The following is a 19,434-nucleotide window of genomic DNA, read 5'->3' on the forward strand; positions in this document are numbered from 1 at the left end:
AGAAGTGAAGTTTTATGCTACCTCCTTAGAATCCATGGTTGATTTTGTGTGTGCCATTTTTGGATTGCATTGCAAGCCGCAAGAGCCAATATCACACGAAGAAGAAGCCCAGCAAAGAGATCGATGCCCACATCAACAGAGAGAGATCTAGAAAAGAGAGGGAGAAGAAGGAGAAAAGAAGAAGAAGCCCAACGTCAGGGCCGGCTAGACCACTAGGCGAGCGAGGTGCTCGCCTAGGCCCCCAACATATTAAGGCCAAAAAAAAAAAAATTAAGGCCCAAAATAAAATTTTAATAAGGCCCAAAATAAAATTGTCATCAAAATTTAAGGGCTTTAACCATAAAAAAATAAGTGATTTAAAAGGGTCAATTTCTTAAGGCCACAATTTAATTAATAAGGCAAGAACAATTCAGGAAAAAAAAAAAAAAAGCAACTGCCACAAGGCCTAGACTCCATAGACTATAGAGTGATAATGATGGCAAGAACAATTCGGAAAAAATAAAATAAATAAAATAAAATCTGACAAAGCCACCCACAAATTTCGCGGCCACAAGGCCTAGACTTCATAGAGTGATTATGTTGGTTGTCAGTTGAGATTTGAGGGATTGTCAGTTAAGATTAACAATGTCACAAGAGAGATTAAATGAATTAACCATATTATCAATTGAAAAAGAGATGTTAAAAAACCTTGAATATAAAAGCGTAATCAGTAATTTTGTATCCCAATAAGCGAGAAGAATGATTTTTAAATAAAAATATAATAATAATAATAATAATAATAATAACAATATTTATTTATTTATTTATTTTACTTACAAAAAAATAATAATAATAAGGCTCCATTTCAAAGTTTCACCTAAGGCCCCAAAATAAATTGAGCCAGCCCTGCCCAACGTACAGAGAGATCGATGCCGGTGTCAACAGAGAGAGATCGAGAAAAGAGAGGGAGAACGAGGAGAAAAGAAGAAGAAGAAGAAGAAGAAGGAGATCTGGATTTGATCGACATTAAAATGAAAATAAAAATAAAAATAAAAATGAAATGTAATAAATGAAAAAATAAATAAATAAATAAGTGGAAATTCTGGTTTCTCTAGGGATAGTCTTGATAACTATTACCCAGGAATTGAAGATTTATAATTTATTCATTTGCCGTTTAGTTGCACCGTTCAGTTCATTTTTCAAATCAAGAATTTCTTTTTTGATATTACCAATCTCATGCTACAAATCTGAGATAGTAATCTCTTTGGATTTTTGTTTAGAAAATCTTTCCAAAGTTTCATCAAGAAAGATTTTTGTATTGTTATGTTTATTAGCATTTTTCATCATCGTATTTTTTATTTTTTTAAGGTAATCTTCTTTTAACTCAGGATTTTCAATTTTTGAAATTAGAGTGATTAGCAAATTTTCCTATTCTTCAGTTTTGGTGAGAAAGTTACAAGTTACATTTTTGCATCAAGAATCGTTATAACCGATTTTGAAATCATTGTCAGAAAATTCACTGGCAGAATGGTAATCGGAGTCGTTTGAAGTTAGAAAATCATAGTCTGACGAATCCGAAGAACTAACTATTTGGAGGATTCAAAAAAAGGTTTTATTTTTCATTGTCATCAATTTTCAAAGCATTAATTTCTTTTTTTAATTTTTTGGGTGGTTCTAGACATTTGTCAGCAAAATGTCCTAATTTTACACAATTAAAACATTTTCCTTTGGAGAAATATTTATCAAATTTGAAAGTATTCTTTTTGGGTTTGTTAGCTGTTGAAAATTTTTTAACAGGTTTATTAAATTTTCTTTTCTTGTAACTATTGTAATATGGAGCAGGTTTTTTCTTGAAAATTATATCGGGTTTCCTTCTATTTCTCCGAAAGGGAGCCATAGGAAGTAGCCCAAATTGTTCGCAGAAATTACCTATTTCATATTTAGCTTTTTTAGTATTTTTTAACTGTTGGCTTATCATTTTTTGGTCAATGCACATTTTTATGCCAAGTTTTTTAACAGTAGAAAACAAATCACCATAAGTTAAGTTTTCATATTCGATTAATCCAGTGTTAGAGTTAATGAGTTCATCTTTAACTTTGTGAGCAAATAATGAAGGTAATCCGTCAATAAATTTTTCTTTCCAATAAGGCTTCTGACTATCAAATCTAACATAACACGAGAAAGAAAAACATCTTGATACCATCTATAATCAAACATAGTAGGACAACGAAGATTATTCAAGAAATTAGAGATGCGGGAAGTAATGTTAGATGGTGTTCCAATGAAATGCTTAATGATAGTGTAGATTAATGTGTTAACGCTATCAGGTTCCCCAGTGCCACGTTGTTCATCAAATATTGGCAAACCATCTTCATCTTTTTTGACAGTTTTCCTAATTGTTTCTCGAGATTCTTCAGTGAGGTGTTTGTCCCACCAATTTCGAAGAGTTCTAGAGAAACCAGTCGAAAGCAAATCAACAATTTCTGATTGTTTTAAATTGTGATTAGTAACATAAGCATTAACAATCATATACATGTGATTCATTTTATTTAAAACTTCTTGTTCAGATAAGCCATCAATGTTCCACTCATAAAGTTTATCTGCTGAAACAGAATACTGAGATTGAAAAAATCTTTCTTCAAACTATAAATCAAGACGAGTGGGTTTTGAATACCAGTTTTTTGTGAGATTGACGGGCTTGGTCTTGTCAAAAATTCTTTGGAGTCTTTGCTCCGGATCATTTCTTTCAAAAATTTTCTCAATCATTCTAATGTTGAAATCGGAAGGATATTGAGAATATTTGGAATTTTCAGAATCAGAAGTTTCATCAATTTTTTGAATAACACAAGCTTTTCCAGAGGAGGTGGCTTTACTGGTTTTTAATTCTGACAGCATTTTGTCAATTTTTTCAACATTTTTTTGGTTAGTGGTTTTCAGCCCAAGATTTTTCCTTTCTTTAGGTAGAGAAATGATTGGTTTGTCAGTTTTTAATCCTGAAAAATTGGGAGTGTCGATTTTATCTTCAATATGATCAAATTGTTGACCAATGATATGAAGGGATTGATTGACAAAATCGTTTTGCTTAATGGTTTTTCTAGTTTCATCGTGAGCAGGATCCAAAATTTTAAAAGGAGAAGCTTTAACAGTAGTATCAGTCCCGTAAGTACGGACTAATAAATTTTCAAGAGGTGGATGAGAAGCTTTAACAGTGGTTTTATTTTCTTTAACAAAAGATTTTTTAACTACATTTAGAACATTGTTGTTAGGGTAATTGTTTTGAAGAAAATCAAAAAACAAAATATGTTTTTGGTTTCCAATCATTTTTTCAGTCCAACAGATTTTGATAACAGATATTTTTCAGAGAAATTATAACGGTAAGCATGCCTTAATGGTTGATTTTCTTTTGAAGAAAAATCTTTTTCTAAAGCATGCCAATCAATTTAGGACAAGAAATCTTTAATAAGAGCATGAAGAACATTTAATTGGTGGGGAGGAGGAAGAGGTGCGTTAAAATCTGGGGCAGAAGGAGAAAGAGATCCCCCATCATCATCAACTTAAGTGGGAGGAGGTGTTTGCTTAGTAGTGTAAAAAGCAAACGAAACTTGAGAATCATCAGAAATACCTTTTAATTTTAAATCAGAATGAGCAAAAAATTTGTCAACATCTTGATCTCTTCGTCAGAGTCCTTCTGTGGTGGTTGAACCACCAAAATAATTTCTCCGTTCATTGATCAATAATGGTCTTTCAATTTTGTTAGAACGGTTTAAATCAGAAAAACTAATTCACATTTTAAAAAACCCAAACCCAAAAAATCCAAAAAATCAAAAACTCAAATAAAAAAATCAACCTAAAAAATCAAAAACCCAAACATCAAACCCAACAAATCTTCAAAAACCCAAAAAATCTTCTTATCTTCTCTTCTTCTTCTTCTTCTTCTCTTCTCCTTTTCTTTTTCTTCTTCCCTCTAGAGGGAGCTGGCTGTGCAGAGAGGAGAGGGAGATTGAGAGAGGAGAGAGAGAGTGTGGGGAAATAAAAGAAAAGGGAAAGAATAAATAATAAGAGGGAAAGAAGAGGGAAAAAGTTGAATATCCCGCTCATTTATTAGTGGCGTGCCAACATTTAACACGTCAGTAATTATTGACGTGTTAAAATTTCATACGTCAATAAAATATATAATTTTTAAAGTTTTAAAATCCTAACAAATTTATTGATGTGGCAATGTCTAACACGTCAGAATTTATTGACGTGTGGATATTGCCACGTCACTAATTACTGACCTGCAAACTTTACCACGTCAGAAAAATATTTACTAACGTGCCATTTTTTGCCACGTCATTAATTAGTGACATGGCAAAAAATCGTGTATGGTAACTATGTCAGAAATTGATTTTTTTTTTTGTAGTGTAGGATTTTTTTATTCCGTTGGATATCTCGGATTCCAAAAGATCCTATTCATCTTGTGGTTGGTCGTTTACTGTAAAATAATATAGTGCCTCATGCACGCTAAACTAAGTTTTCGGGGTATATCTATCTCGGATCCAGGAAGATAATGTACCTGCCTAGCTAGCTACAATAAACAATCATCGTTTGCAATGTTTTAGTTTCTACACAAGTCATTTACAAATCTGCTACTTCTGTTGGGGTTTTTTTTTTTTGTTGTGTTTAGTGTGTTTTGTTTTGATTTTGTATTTTGTTTTGTTTGTTTGTCATAGCCTTGGGGTCGAGGAGGGTATCTCTCCCGGCCAAAAATAAGATAAGGAAAAATATGGACTACCTATATGTCTTAGATCTAGTCTACTTTTGAAAGTCAAAGCAGATTTGTTTTATAACTGAAGTTATGCATAGGTTAGCGGTAGCTGCTATCATAGATAAACTTTGATTGTAAACATTTTCTGATTGTATATATCTATGACTTTGTAATTACATAGCACTTGGTTAAGTTATATTACAGCTTAATTTATGCTCTGTGATGATCGATAGAGCTATTATGCTCTAGATCTTTTATGAATAAAATTTGAAAGATTCTCTAAAAAATAATAATAAATACAAATCATTTGCGATGTTGATTAAGGATACATAAACTCTTACTATAAAGCTATATATAAACTGATCAATATATAAATATAATCTTAGAGAGCTCCTATTATCCGGATGTGGTGTAAATTAAATCCATCTTTTACACCATCCAATAAGAGATTGACACTTTAAAAAAAAAAAAAAAAAAAAAAGACACCCAAAATACAATGCAGATAAAAACACTGGAATTGTTAAAGGTTGCCTACCTTCTGTCACAATATATATTACGCTGAAGTTAGTCACCCCTAGGGTTTTTCTGGGAAACGGCTAGGTTGGGAGGTATTGTCTTCTACCGGCTACAGCAGGGGAGAAGGTTTGATAATGGTTTTCTTTAACGACGACGGGTTGGCAACGTGATTTTCCTCATGATGGCAGACAAGTTGGAGAAATTGTGTGGTAAGATCACCTTGACTGAAGGTGAAAGAATGGGCTTATTAATCTGTGAGGGGGAAATAGCGGATGGTCGTGCAAAAGGGGAGCAGTGTCTGGTGGGTAGGATTGGCGGGGAGCGTAGGGTCAACAAGGAGGCGTTCTGTTCGGTCTTACCCCGGATATGGAGATTGTCTAGTTCGGTGTTATTTAAGGAGATGCTTGATAACGTCTGAGTGTTTGAATTTGAGGAGATAGCTGACAAAAGACGGGTGTTAGAAGGCAGGCCATGGTCTTTTGATCCACAGATATTGGTGTTGCAAGAGTTCGATGGGATTACACCGCCATCGCAATTGGTGTTTTCTCACTCGCCGTTTTGGGTTCAAGTCCATGAAATGCCTTTATTATGTATGAACAAAGTAGTGGGGGTTAAAATCGGCGAGTCATTGGGCTTCGTTGAGGACGTCGATGTAGCTGGAGATGGAGAGGGATGGGGGCGTTGTCTTCGTATTAGAGTGAATATTAATCTCCATGAGCCACTAGATAGAGGCCAAGCATTGCAATTGGGAGGGAAATCGTATTGGGTGATTTTCAAATATGAAAAGCTCCCCATGCTATGTTTTGACTGCAGAAGGATCTTGCATGGGAGGAAAGGGTGTCCGGTGCAGGCTCATAATAAAAGGACCAATGACAGCAAGGCTAAAGAGTGGGGAGTATGGTTGCGGGCCGAAGATCCAAGGCGGAGCAGTGGAGGTGCTAGGGATGGCGGAACAACCTTTTCGACGGAGCATGACGGGGACGGTGGCTCCTCGTTCAAGGGGTGGGGAAACAAGGCAACGCACTACCCACAAGGAAACCCTAGCCGTTACAATAATGGTAATGAAGAGGTTAGCAGTCAACGATCATATTCTTGCCATAAGGAGGAAGCGAGATTGGGGGGATGTATGTCATGGGCAGATATGCAGGGGTTTGATACGTTACACTCGGGAGGTTCGGGTAATAAATGCTCTTTGGCGCCTCATGCAGAGTTGGATGTTAACGTGGAAGGGGATGGGGCCTGGAATGGTGGAAAAAACGCTGCTTCCAATCAGGTTCCCGTGGAGGAAAATCATATAGGACCGAATATTATGGACAGCTCGCAGGGTGGGACCAACCTACTAACAGCTGTTGACATGGGTAAAAATTCAATCGCCAGAGGATTTGCTGACATGCTCTCGGATAGGATTGACTTCGGGATGACTATGCTATCATGGAGGACACAGTACCAGCCATAATGGTGAGGAATGAGGTGTCAAAAACAAATTTGAGGAAATGGAAAAGACAAGCCAGAGTTCCAAAGGATATGAGGGAGGGTGCATCACAGTCGGCTATTGACAAAAGAAAAGGCCAAAACCTTGTTGTGGATGCGGGAGACAGGAATGCAAAAAAAACCTGCACAGATGAGGTGGGAAAGAGCAATGAGCTAATGGTGTCGGCGGCGGCGGCTGCTATGCAGCCCCACTAATCTCAATGAGTCTTGTTAGCTGGAACTGCCGAGGGCTTGGGAACCCTCGGACAGTTTGCGACCTTGACCAAATGGTTAAGGAAAAGAAGCCCAGCTTTTTGTTTCTAATGGAAACTATTAGCAACAAGAAACGTATGGAAAGGTTAAGAGTGAAGCTTGGTTTCGAAGGGCTGTTTGTGGTGGAGCCGGTGGGGAAGAGTGGCGGATTGGCCCTTTTTTGGAAGGTGGCAGAGGAATTAGAAATTCAAAATTACTCTCGTCGTCATATCAATGCAATAGTTAAGATGTCAGACAATGAAGTGCCTTGGAAGCTTACTGGGTTTTATGGTCATCCCGACCCTACAAAAAGAATGGAATCTTGGTCTCTTCTATCACATTTAAAATTTTTTGCTCCAGTCCCGTGGCTTTGTGTAGGAGACTTTAACGAGATAGCTCACCAATCCGAGAAAGTTGGGGCGAATCGACGACGTGAAGGGCAAATGGAGGCATTCCAGGCAGCTCCTGAGGATTGCAATTTGGGAGATCTGGGGTTCTCGGGTCCGAGATTTACATGGTCAAATATGGGCCAAGATGCTTCTTTTACGCAAGAACGGTTGGATCGAGTTGTTGGTAATAGTGGGTGGTGTAATATGCACAAGTCGGCGGGGGTACATGTCTTGGCAGCACGAGCTTCGGATCACAACCCAATCTATGTTTCTTTTTCAGGCATACAACCACGGGGTTTACAGGGTAGGAGAGGTTTTAAGTTTGAGGCTAGCTGGATCCCTGATGAAGAATGTGGAGCTATTATTCGTGAGGCTTGGGATAGGGGTGACAACGCGGGTGGGGGGAAGGGGGGGCAATGATGAAAGTGAGAAGTAGTTTGGATCGGTGCAAATCACGATTAAAAGGGTGGAGTAGGGAAAATTTTGGAAATAATGAAAATGTGGTGAAAGAAAAGACTGAATTGTTGGCCAAATTGCAAAGCTTAGAGGGTCCCGATCCATATGATGCTATCAAACGTCTTCAAACGGAGATTGACACCTTGCTGGATTTTGAAGATACCTGTTGGAAACAACAAGCGAAACGAAATTGGTACCGGGATGGAGATAGAAACACAACCTTTTTTCATGCTTGGGCAAGTCACAGAAGAAGAGTAAATACGATTAAGCGAGTTGTCAACACTGAATGGCAGGAGTGGTCTAAGGTGGAGGAGATTAGCCAAGCTTTCGTGGCTTACTATCAGAATTTATTCACTTCTGGAGGGACGAGGGGAAAAGAGGAGTTTCTAGAAGGGATGCAAGCCAGAGTTACAGATGGAATGAACTCCCGTTTGCTAACTACTTTTGAGGCGGTTGAGGTGGACAAAGCATTGGCGCAAATGCACCCATTAAAATTGCCGGGTCCAGATGGCTTCTCAGCTTGCTTTTATCAACACTCGTGGAGCACGGTACGTAGTGATGTTTGTCATGCTGTTCTTGATTTTTTGAATAATGGGATTTTTGATGCAGCTATAAATATCACCCATATAGCACTTATTCCAAAAGTTAAAAATCCCTCCCGGATAACGGAATTCTGCCCTATCAGCCTATGTAACATTATTTATAAATTAATTGCAAAAGTGTTGGCTAATAGACTGAAAAGGGTGTTGGGGGAGATCATCTCCCCGAACCAAAGTGCATTTGTCCCGAGGAGACTCATCACCAACAATGTTCTTATTGCGTTCGAAGCTTTACACACCATGGACTCTCGTATGGTTGGTAAGGAGAGTTATATGACTTTGAAGCTAGACATGAGAAAGGCCTATGATCGGGTTGAATGAGACTTTTTGGAATTTGTTATGAAAAGAATGGGGTTTGCTGATAGGTGGGTTCATTTGGTGATGACATGTGTACGAACTGTAAAGTATTCAGTACTTATAAATGGGCTGGCATATGGGCAAGTAATTCCAACTCATGGGTTGCGCCAAGGGGACCCCCTTTCGCCATATTTTTTCATAATGTGTACGGAAGGTCTCAGTTCTGCTTTGCAAAGAACGGAGGGTAGGGGAGGATTTTCAGGCTTGCCTATTACTCGTGGGGGCACTCGGATAAATCACCTTTTGTTTGCAGACGATAGCCTTTTGTTCTACAAAGCAAAAGAAGCTGAGCTAAGAAGTTTGCAAAAAGTCTTGGAGGACTATGAGAGAGCGTCGGGTCAAAAGCTAAATAAGGAGAAGACCTCCATCTTCTTTAGCCGTAATACTTCAACGGTGGATCGAGAATTAATTTCACAAATTGTTGGGGTTCCGATAACACAGAGATATGAAACTTATCTGGGCTTGCCTGCACTTATAGGAAGATCACAACTGCGGTCGTTTTAAGGGATAAAAGGTCGAGTTTGGGATAAGATTCACGGCTGGAAGGAGAAGTTCCTTTCTCAAGCGAGTAAGGAGGTGCTCCTTAAAGCAGTGGTACAAGCAATCCCGACATACACCATGAGCGTTTTCCAACTGTCGAAGACTTTGTGCCGGGAAATAAATTCTATGATGTCAAAATTTTGGTGGGGGCACAAGGACAATGGATAAAATAACATGGATGCGTTGGGAGAAGTTAGGGATGGCTAAGGATCAGGCGGGTGGATTGGGATATCACGACTTGGAATGTTTTAATTTGGCTCTGCTTGCAAAACAAGGTTGGAGGATAATAAACCATTCGGACTCATTAATGGCGAGGATTTTTAAAGAGAAGTATTTCCCTAATAGTTCCTTCTTGGATTCTCCGGTGGGGAAGAAGCCATCTTATGCGTGGCGAAGTATTTGGAATGCCAAGCCCCTTCTACGGGAAGGTCTAGTGTGGCGGGTTGGTGATGGGAATTCCATTTCAATTTGGGGTGACCGATGGCTGCCCGTCCATTCCACTCATGCGGTACAATCCCCTATTCGGCTCCTAGAGGGGAATGCAAAGGTGGAGGCACTCATTAATAATAATACTAGATGGTGGAACGTTCCTTTGATGGAAGCCATTTTTAATCCCAAGGAGGCAAGTATTATTTGTGGAATTCCGATATGCCCAAGTATCCAGGTAGATCAAATGATATGGGGCCCAGCAAAACATGGAAAATATAATGTAAAAAGTGTATATCATGTTGCTGTGGAGGTCAGGTCTCGGCAACTGGGAGAGTGCTCGGAAGGGATGCCAAATCGGGTTTTGTGGAGAAGATTATGGCGGTTAGGAGGCCCAAGAGTGGTGAAGATGTTCATGTGGCAGGCTTGTAACAACATTTTGCCAACAAATGAGAACCTGCATAAACGAAAAATTTTGAAGGACCCTTTATGCCCCATCTGCAGACTGGAAGTTGAGACCGTGTGCCATGCATTGTGGACATGTCCGGCAGCACAGGATGTCTGGCATGGGAGTTTTAGCAAGCTTCATAAAAGTATTATGGCTGAGCGCAATTCCGGATATTGTGGTTGGTTTATTGGATCGTCTGGATGCGGATGAAGTAGACGTATTCGCCTGCACTGCACGACAGGTATGGTTGCGGAGGAATAAGTGGGTGTTTGAAGGGAAATTCTCTTCCCCCGTGCAGCTGCTGCAAATGGCTTCTGACCAAGTTGAGGCAACAAAATCTGCAGACCAGGGCAGGCAAGAGGAAGGTCAGCGGGTTCGCCAACGACCACTGGTACACTGGAGGTTGACACCACCAGAATTTGTGAAGTGCAACTGGGATGCAGCGATTGATTCGGCAGGAAAAAGGATGGGTGTGGGGATTGTGATCAGAAACCATGTTGGTTAGGTGGTTGCAGCACAATGCTCTACTAGGCTTCATATTATTGATCCCATGACAGCAGAAGCCATCGCGGCATGGACAGCGGCCCTTTTCATTCGGAGTCTTGGTTTCGAGAATGTTATACTTGAAGGGGACTCCCTTGGGGTGGCTCGAGGTCTACAAGGGGATGAGAATTGCTGGGCGTCGGTGGGACACCTGCTGGACGATACGAAGCTGACCTTGGGAAGTTGCTGGTCCTGGCAAGTTTTTCATGTCTGGAGAGAAGCAAATTCGGCAGCGGATAAGTTGGCTAAGATGGCATTACAGCTGAACAAGGAACATCAATGGAGGGGGTCCACCCCATTATGCATTCGTGATATTGTATTGTTTGAAAAATCTTTGATTATTGAATGAAATATTTGAGTTCCACTTCAAAAAAAAAAAACACTGGATCTTATACATGAAACAAACCTATCGAAAAAAAAAAACCAAAAAAAAATGAGTCACTTTCCTGCGTAGAAAAGCAAAAAAGAAGGCACCCCTAAACAACCCACCGCTAAACACTACCACCAGAATCTGCTGAACTCGATCTGCCGTTAGAATTCGCCGAATGGGTTTGGGTGAATCTGAGTAGAAGGTCCGATTTTGTTTGGAATTTTTGGGTGGTCTGAATATGGGCTACCAGAGGAGTAGGCAGGGGTGGTTCAGCCTCCAATAGTGTCGGTGGGGTTTGAATGAAAAGGAAAAGAGTTGTTTGTCGATTTTTGTTTTGGGTTAAAAGCTTTGGTGTTTTCATTTGTATTTAGTATCAAATTTTTATAGGAGGCTGTACACCACATCCAATTGAAGTTATTCTCACAATTGTAATATATATATATTACAATTGTGAGAATAACTTCAATTGGATGTGGTGCAAAAACTCCTATTTACAGCCTCCTATAAAAATTTGATACATCACTTAAAAATACTAAATACAAAATCTTGTTTATCAATTTCTCTTAATTATATTAATAATTATAAATTGCTACATCAATTTGTAAAAAAATTTGTAGTAAAAATTGTAGTACCAGTTTATTACAATTTTTTTTTTTTTTTTTTTTTTTGGTAATGAGAATTGTTTAAAACAACAATCACTTACTGTAGCTTACACCAAATCAAACTTTACTATACAGAGCTTATCAAAACAACCATCAAACCAGACTCTACACAGCATCAAACATATCTCTACACATCATTTATTCTTCATCAGCCTCACCTCTGCAACAAAGCAAATTCACTGGCAGCCCCCAATTTGAGCAATGATCTAAATTTCCTTGTGTCTTTTTAAATTTATCTTTAGCCATAACTCAAGCTCTAATGATCTCCCAATATTGGAATTCACTCCTTTTTTTCTTTTTTTCTTTTTTTCTTTCTTTTTTTTTTTCCTTTTTTGAGGCGGTTACCATGTTTGAAATCATTTTTTTGCCTCCAAGCATAGTACACAGCCGCACTCCAATTAAGTTTACACAACACAGCTTTCATCCTCTTATGCATGTTAGGCTATTTGAAGCTTGGTTTTATATTTGACCCAATTCAACTTTGGAAGCCCTATGATTTAAATGAGATTTTTTCTGAGGCTTAGTCCATGGAGCGAAGGCTGAATGTATTATTGACGCCTCTTGTATTGTCTCTTTAAAAAATAGTGGACGTAGCTCTTAGTGGTAAATCATGTAAATCTCTATGTTTGTGATTGCTTTTTTGGCATTCTTCTTAATTTTAGTGTCTCACTAATTTTGGGAAATAAGATAGATTTCATAAGTAAATCTCCAACAGAGCTTTCAAATGCCTCATTAATTATAGTTAAATATAGATATTATGATCAATTTTACCTCACCCGTAGACCCTTTAAAATAAAATGTTTTGAAAAATTTGCTACAATAAGCTTTCATATGTTAAAGTTTACTAGAACGCATTATACTATTTTTTTTATTCTTTTTTTTTTCTCCCTTCTCTCTCCCTCTGTTTCTCTCTCTCCCTCAACGCTTGTTCATTCTCTCTCCATTTTTGAGCTTCACTGGTGTGGAGTCCCGACGACGATGGTGAGGCCTAGGCGCTAAGTACCTTCTCAGAACCACATCAATGTCATCATCAAAATCGTACCTCCACCAAGCCATTGGTATGATGTTCATTGTGGACTTGAAAATGGAGTTCAAGAGAGATGAATGCTTGGTTTTGTAGCCCATATCTCCAACCCACCATGCCAAGAGACCCGAGAGATGGTCTCATCTAATTTTTATCCCTTTGGGGCCAAAACCACCCCCATTTGGGCCAAGGAGGTGGCTGGTTTTAGAGCATATCATGGAGTTCAAGAATAATAGGTATTAAAGACTATTACTGACTTACAGTTGAAAAAAAATCATTGAGTCACACTTGAAAACAATCACTGAATTATAATTAAAGTCTAGCTATAGTTAAAGGCTATTACCTAGTTAACCTAGCTAGCTAGAGTATAAGTCTATTTATATTCAACATGATTCCACTATAAATAAAAACATGTTATACTGTAAATATTTCTGGTTTATATTCAATTGTCTATTGAATTATCTTTTCTTTCAGTCAGCCACCCCAAAATAGCCAATTTTTTTCAATTTTTTATATGGGCATTTTAGACTTTTCATATCCTAAAAACTCACATGTCATCATGCACATTGCACATCATAATTTATTAAATAGAACAAAATAAAAGCATAATCACGCAATGACTGATCTGGAAGTGAAATGGAAAGGATATATGTTAATCTTCCTCCTAAAGACTGAGGGCGACCGCAGAATTTAAGCCAGCATTACCCAAAAGGGGAAAAGAAAGAGGAAAACGAGGCCGGAAATGTGTAGTACGTAGTTGACCCTTACTTGGATTCCTCATTGCCACCACCTTATTATATTACACAAACGTGAAAGGGAGTCATTTTTTCCAGGAGTGATTGAATAAAAGGATAAAGTTCGTTGACGTGCTCTTCTTTTGGCCTGATTATCTCACATTAACGAACTTTTCTGCAGCGTCAATGCACGTTATAAAGTGAAGTCACGTTTCAATATTTCAATTCGCCACATCGTGAACGGTATACAAAACGCCACGTACGTACCTCACTGATTTAACATAAAAAAAAATAAAAAATAAAAAATAAAAAAAGTAGAAAATCTCTATTTTTCTAGCTCCACCCTCGCCACCACCATCAAAAGATCCCTCTCTTTCACTCTTTGCCTTTAATGGAGTACTCTCTTCGCCGGAAGATAAAAAGAACATGAGAGAGACTTTTATAGATGCAGGAGACTTAATTTCTCTATCTCAAAATGTTTTTTTTTTTTTTTTTTTTTTCTTTTGATGTTGATTAGGTTTTCAATCATATCTCTTTGTGAACAATTCGTCGGAGGGATGAGGGTTAATTTATTGAAAAGTGATCATTTATTGGGGGGAAATAGAAAAGGCAAGAGAGTTGTTTGAATTAACCCAACTCGACGACATTTGGTTTCTCTTTGCATGTCCTCTTATCCCCGGTTATGGACATGCAGGGAAAAGCAAACAAATAGTATTTTAGAAACTTTTTCTTTTTTTTTTTTTGAAGTAAGCTGTATGATAATGCTTGCAAAACTTTGAACAGATAGCTATCCGTAGGACTTAGGAGGTTTCATTAACGTACGGGCCAACTGATCAAGGGGCCGACTACTGAACCAAACCGAAACCGACCCTCTTGGTGTAGTTTTCAGGAGTTATCGGCCCACCAACCCAATTCATAAATTGGCAAAGGCGGAGATCCGCTAGCATGGGCAGGTGAGCAGCAACACAACATGATCGAGGAAACGGCAAGGTGAAGAGATGGGATAGGGCGAGATTGCGTGGCGATGAGGCAACGAGCGGTGAGCAAGGCTCAATTGTTAGGTTAAAGATTGTATAAATAAAATTTATTATTTAAAAATAGTTATAGGGATTAATTTGGTTGAGTTTATCGAAACTCCAAGCCGACCAGCCACCGACCCACTACGTCATAATTTTTATATGAAAAATGTTACATGTATTTTTTAGTGCTTATTTTCATAATTTTCATTGCAACGTACATTAAAAAATAAGCATTTAAAAAGTGCATGTAGTATATATATATATATATATATATATTCCAACCGCCATGGGGTGGACTAGATAAACTGGCCGGTTTGGGTCAGCCTAGGAGATTATCTTTTTCAAAATCATGTGGCCCCAGGATCCGTACTGCAATACTGCTCATAATACTTTGAATAAGGATTCCCTCTCATTATTGGGAGAATATGAGGGTCTCATATTCTTAATCCTAACTATCCAATTTGATCATACGGTCTACAACTTGCCACGTGTCTCAATATAAATTAAATACTAAAATATTAATTAACTTTTAAAAAATAAATAAAAATTAAAATAATAAAAAAAACAAAATCAAATAACAAAAAAATAATTAAAAAGTTGGGGTGGCCAGCCACCCTAGTTGAGTTTAGGAAGCCACCCCCAAGGGCCAAAACCATTTTGAAATTTTTTTGATTTAGACAAGTGGCCGCAATTAATTGGGCATATGGGGTGCAATGTAAGCCACTCAATACTGTTCTTTGGGGTTCAAGCCACCCCTTCAGGAGATCCATTGGGGGGGACGGCCACTCAGCGTTAGCCATACCCTTGTGGTTGGTCCCACCCAGGGTTCAAATTAAAAAAAAAATTTCAAAATTTATTTTGGCGTAGCTTCGACCACCCCAACTTTTTTATTTATTTTTTTTTGTTATTTGGTTTGATTTTTTATTATTTTTATTTTATTTATTTTAAAAGTTAATTAATATTTTAGTATTTAATTATAGTAGGATACATGGCATGCTGTAGACCATGGGATCAAATTGGACGGCAAGGATTAAGAATATGAGACCCTCATATTCTCCCAATAATAGGAGGGATCCAGATCTTAATACTCTTAAGTAATATTGTTAGGAATCTCACTTTTTTTGCAGACCTTTAATACCCTAAATTTTGTAAAATATTTCGTTTCGTTTTTTTAGTAGCATGCCCTAGCTTCTATTTGTTGCAGGTCTTCTTAATTAGCCAGTTAATCCACAAATCCATGCCTGCACCCTTTTTTTAAAAAAAAAATAAATAAAAATAAAAATAAAAATAAAGAAAAACAAAATTATTTATTTTTTTCTATTTAATGTATTTTTAAGGAAATTTATTTAATGCATGTATTTAAAAATTTGGTTACACATAGTACAAATCCCGTATAACTAAATTTTTAAAAACCTATAAAATAAGTTTCAAAATTACCAAAATTCTGATAAACAAATTAAACATCATTCAAAAATAACAAACTAAATTCTTAAACATATCTTGATAAACAAATTAAACATCATAGATCCTGATAAACAAATTAAACATCATGCTCTACTATTTTGTACTTCATATTTGATCGTGAATTTCTTTATAATTGTCTCCGTTATTTGACATATATCATATTGTGGGAATCACTTAAATCCTAGTGTTATCTATGTATGATTGTCTTCTCTTATTTAACATAATTGTAGTCTTTTGCACAACAAGTAGTATCAGAGCTAAGCTTTAAGATTCAAATTAATGATAAATATGACAAGTACCAAGTATGAAGTAGAGAAGTTGAATGAGAAAAACAATTTCTTTCTTTAGTAGAGAATGATGAATGATCTTTTGATTTAGTAAGAAATCTACAAAATGTTACTGGGAAATACGAAGAAACACGAGAAGATGAATGATGATGATTGGGAGGAGATGGACGCAAAGGCTGCCAATTAGATCCATCTTAATTTTTCAAATGAAGTCATTCACATTGTGATTGATGAATTAAAAGTAGAGTTAATTTGGCAAAAATTAGAGAGTATGTATATGGTGAAGAATTTGACGAATAAATTGAACGTGAAAAAACAACTATATGGTTTACAAATGGAGGAAATACAAATTTGCCAGAGCACCTCAACAAATTCAATATGTTGAATACACAGTCATTTAATTTTGGAGTGAAGATTAAAGATAAGATAAAACAATACTTCTATTGGTATCGCTTCCCCTTTCTTATGATCACATGGTTACAAGAATGTTGTATGGTAGAGAGATTCTGGCGTTTGAAGAGGTGACCATATCTCTCTTATCATATGAGAGGTAAAGCAAACCTGTCAATGATTAGGCTGATGAGCTTGTGGCATGATTTGAACCAAAACGTGTAAGCAGTCTTGGTATAAGTCACAATTGGCATATGGTAAAGAATCTTGGTTAGATGCGTAAGATGTGGAGCACTATTATTGTCACAAAAAATGGGACTACATAGGATTTTACATGCTAATGAAACAAGACTTGGAAGATAATATGAATTAAAAATGTTTTGTAAATTCAGTCAGCATGGCCAATGATGAGTTCGATGACAGTAAGGTTAGGCCATTGTGAGGAATCTTGGTTTTCTCCTAGCCGTGCTGCACAAAGAGATTATAAGAGAGTGGTGTCGCTTTAAAGAAAAACAAGGGAAAAAGAGTTGCTTTGTGAAAGAGAAAAAGAGAGAAACAAAGTTAGAGCTTGTCCCAGTAAAAGAATGATTTATATTTCTGTCTTTTGTATTTTTCTTTAAGAAATCATCTCTATTATGTAATAGAGAGATTTGTGTGTATTGGTGTAATACTTCATAAAAACACCTGTTTTAAAAAAGGATTAAAAACGTGGTTAATGATTTTCATAAAACATGGTTTTATAACAAAAGACCTAAACCCTTGTAAGTAACCCAACCCCTTGAGTCTTTTAAGGCAAAACCCAGACCCTACTCCTTTCTAACCGTACATTAAAAAAGGGAGCGCTTGCTTAGGAAGCGCCCTCATTCTAAAAAGGGGGAGCTTGCTTAGGAAGTGCCCCCTTTTTTAAAAGGGAGTGTTTTTCACCAGTAAACACCCCCTTTTGAAAAAGGGGGCGCTTTGTTTCAAACGTCCCCTTTTCGAAGCACTTTTAAGTAAAAAAACGTCTCAAACTTAAATTCTAATCGCCATAAAAACCGACGTGTCCTAAGTTCCCTTAATCAAGCGTTGCGAAATTAATATAGACTCTTTTTTGGCCAAAAATGCCCCAAATAACCATATCACTAACCCTTGTTTTTTTTTTTTGTGGTGTGATATATCTCATATTGAGGGAACCACTTAAATCCTAGTGTTATCTATGTATGATTGTCTTCTCTTATTTAACATAATTGTGGTCTTTTGCACAACAAGTAGTATCAGAGCTAAGCTTTGAGATTCAAATTAATGATAAATATGACAAGTACCAAGTATGAAGTAGAGAAGTTGAATGAGAAAAACAATTTCTTTCTTTAGCAGAGAATGATGAATGATCTTTTGATTTAGTAAGGAATCTACAAGATGTTATTGGGAAATACGAAGAAACACGAGAAGATGAATGATGATGATTGGGAGGAGATGGACGCAAAGGCTGCCAATGAGATCCATCTTAATTTTTCAAATGAAGTCATTCACATTGTGATTGATGAATTAAAAGTAGAGTTAATTTGGCAGAAATTAGAGAGTATGTATATGGTGAAGAATTTGACGAATAAATTGAACGTGAAAAAACAACTATATGGTTTACAAATGGAGGAAATACAAATTTGCCAGAGCACCTCAACAAATTCAATATGTTGAATACACAGTCATTTAATTTTGGAGTGAAGATTAAAGATAAGATAAAACAATACTTCTATTGGTATCGCTTCCCCTTTCTTATGATCACATGGTTACAAGATTGTTATATGGTAGAGAGATTCTAGCGTTTGAAGAGGTGACCATATCTCTCTTATCGTATGAGAGGTAAAGCAAACCTGTCAATGATCAGGCTGATGAGCTTGTGGTATGATTTGAACCAAAATGCGTAAGCAGTCTTGGTATAAGTCACAATTGGCATATGGTAAAGAATCTTGGTTAGATGCATAAGATGTGGAGCACTATTATTGTCACAAGAAATGGGACTACATAAGATTTTACATGCTAATGAAACAAGACTTGGAAGATAATAAGAATTAAAAATGTTCTGCAAATTCAGTCAGCATGGCCAATGATGAGTTCGATGACAGTAAGGTTAGGCTATTGTGAAGAATCTTGGTTTTTTCCCAGTTGTGCCGCACAAAGAGATTATAAGAGAGTGGTGACGCTTTAAAGAAAAAACTAGGGAAAAATAGTTGCTTTGTGAGAGAGAAAAAGAGAGAAACAAAGTTGGAGCTTGTCCCAGCAAAAGAATGATTTATATTTCTGTCTTTTGTATTTTTTTTTAAGAAATAATCTCTATTATGTAATAGAGAGATTTGTGTGTATTGGTGTAATACTCCATAAAAACACTTGTTTTAAAAAAGGATTAAAAACGTGGTTAATGATTTCATAAAACATGGTTTTATAACAAAAGACCTAAACCCTAGTAAGTAACCTAACCCCTTGAGTCTTTTAAGGCAAAACCCAGAACCTACCCCTTTCTGACCATATGTACTCCCAACAATACAGTACGTACACACGTCTTTATTGAGGACGTATACCATGGGGACCACCCATACGTACGCACCGATCTTTAGTGAGGACGTACGCCTGGGGACCACCCGTACGTACGCACTTATCTTTAGTGAGGACGTACGCCGAGGGATCACTCGTACGTACGCACCTGTCTTTAGTGAGGACGTACGTCGAGGGACCACCCGCACGTACGCTCACCAATCTTTGACCTTGTGGAAAATACACCAGGACGT

At 37.3% G+C, this 19,434-nt stretch overlaps 2 protein-coding genes across 2 annotated transcripts; both read left to right on the forward strand.

Moving 5' to 3' along the window:
* Nucleotides 1-6,933: 6,933 nt before the first annotated feature.
* LOC132169767 (uncharacterized) lies at nucleotides 6,934-7,773 on the forward strand. Its single transcript, XM_059580744.1, has one exon. It carries the CDS (start codon nucleotides 6,934-6,936, stop codon nucleotides 7,771-7,773), a length of 840 nt encoding a protein of 279 aa, XP_059436727.1.
* Nucleotides 7,774-9,612: 1,839 nt separating this feature from the next.
* LOC132169768 (uncharacterized) lies at nucleotides 9,613-10,684 on the forward strand. Its single transcript, XM_059580745.1, has 3 exons — nucleotides 9,613-9,969; nucleotides 10,050-10,159; nucleotides 10,213-10,684. The coding sequence occupies exons 1-3, from the start codon at nucleotides 9,613-9,615 to the stop codon at nucleotides 10,682-10,684; spliced, it is 939 nt and encodes a 312-aa protein (XP_059436728.1).
* Nucleotides 10,685-19,434: the final 8,750 nt, after the last annotated feature.

Source organism: Corylus avellana, chromosome ca2 (genome assembly GCF_901000735.1).
Source record: "Corylus avellana chromosome ca2, CavTom2PMs-1.0".
NCBI lineage: Eukaryota > Viridiplantae > Streptophyta > Magnoliopsida > Fagales > Betulaceae > Corylus > Corylus avellana.

What these genes read in the sequence shown, in the direction of transcription:
- LOC132169767 (XM_059580744.1), top strand. Translation starts at nt 6,934, where the DNA reads ATGAGTCTTGTTAGCTGGAACTGCCGAGGGCTTGGGAACCCTCGGACA.
- LOC132169768 (XM_059580745.1), top strand. Translation starts at nt 9,613, where the DNA reads ATGGCGAGGATTTTTAAAGAGAAGTATTTCCCTAATAGTTCCTTCTTG. An exon ending in CGATATGCCCAAGTATCCAG is followed by an intron (nt 9,970 to 10,049) that starts GTAGATCAAATG and finishes TGTGGAGGTCAG; the next exon opens with GTCTCGGCAACTGGGAGAGT. An exon ending in GATGTTCATGTGGCAGGCTT is followed by an intron (nt 10,160 to 10,212) that starts GTAACAACATTT and finishes AAAATTTTGAAG; the next exon opens with GACCCTTTATGCCCCATCTG.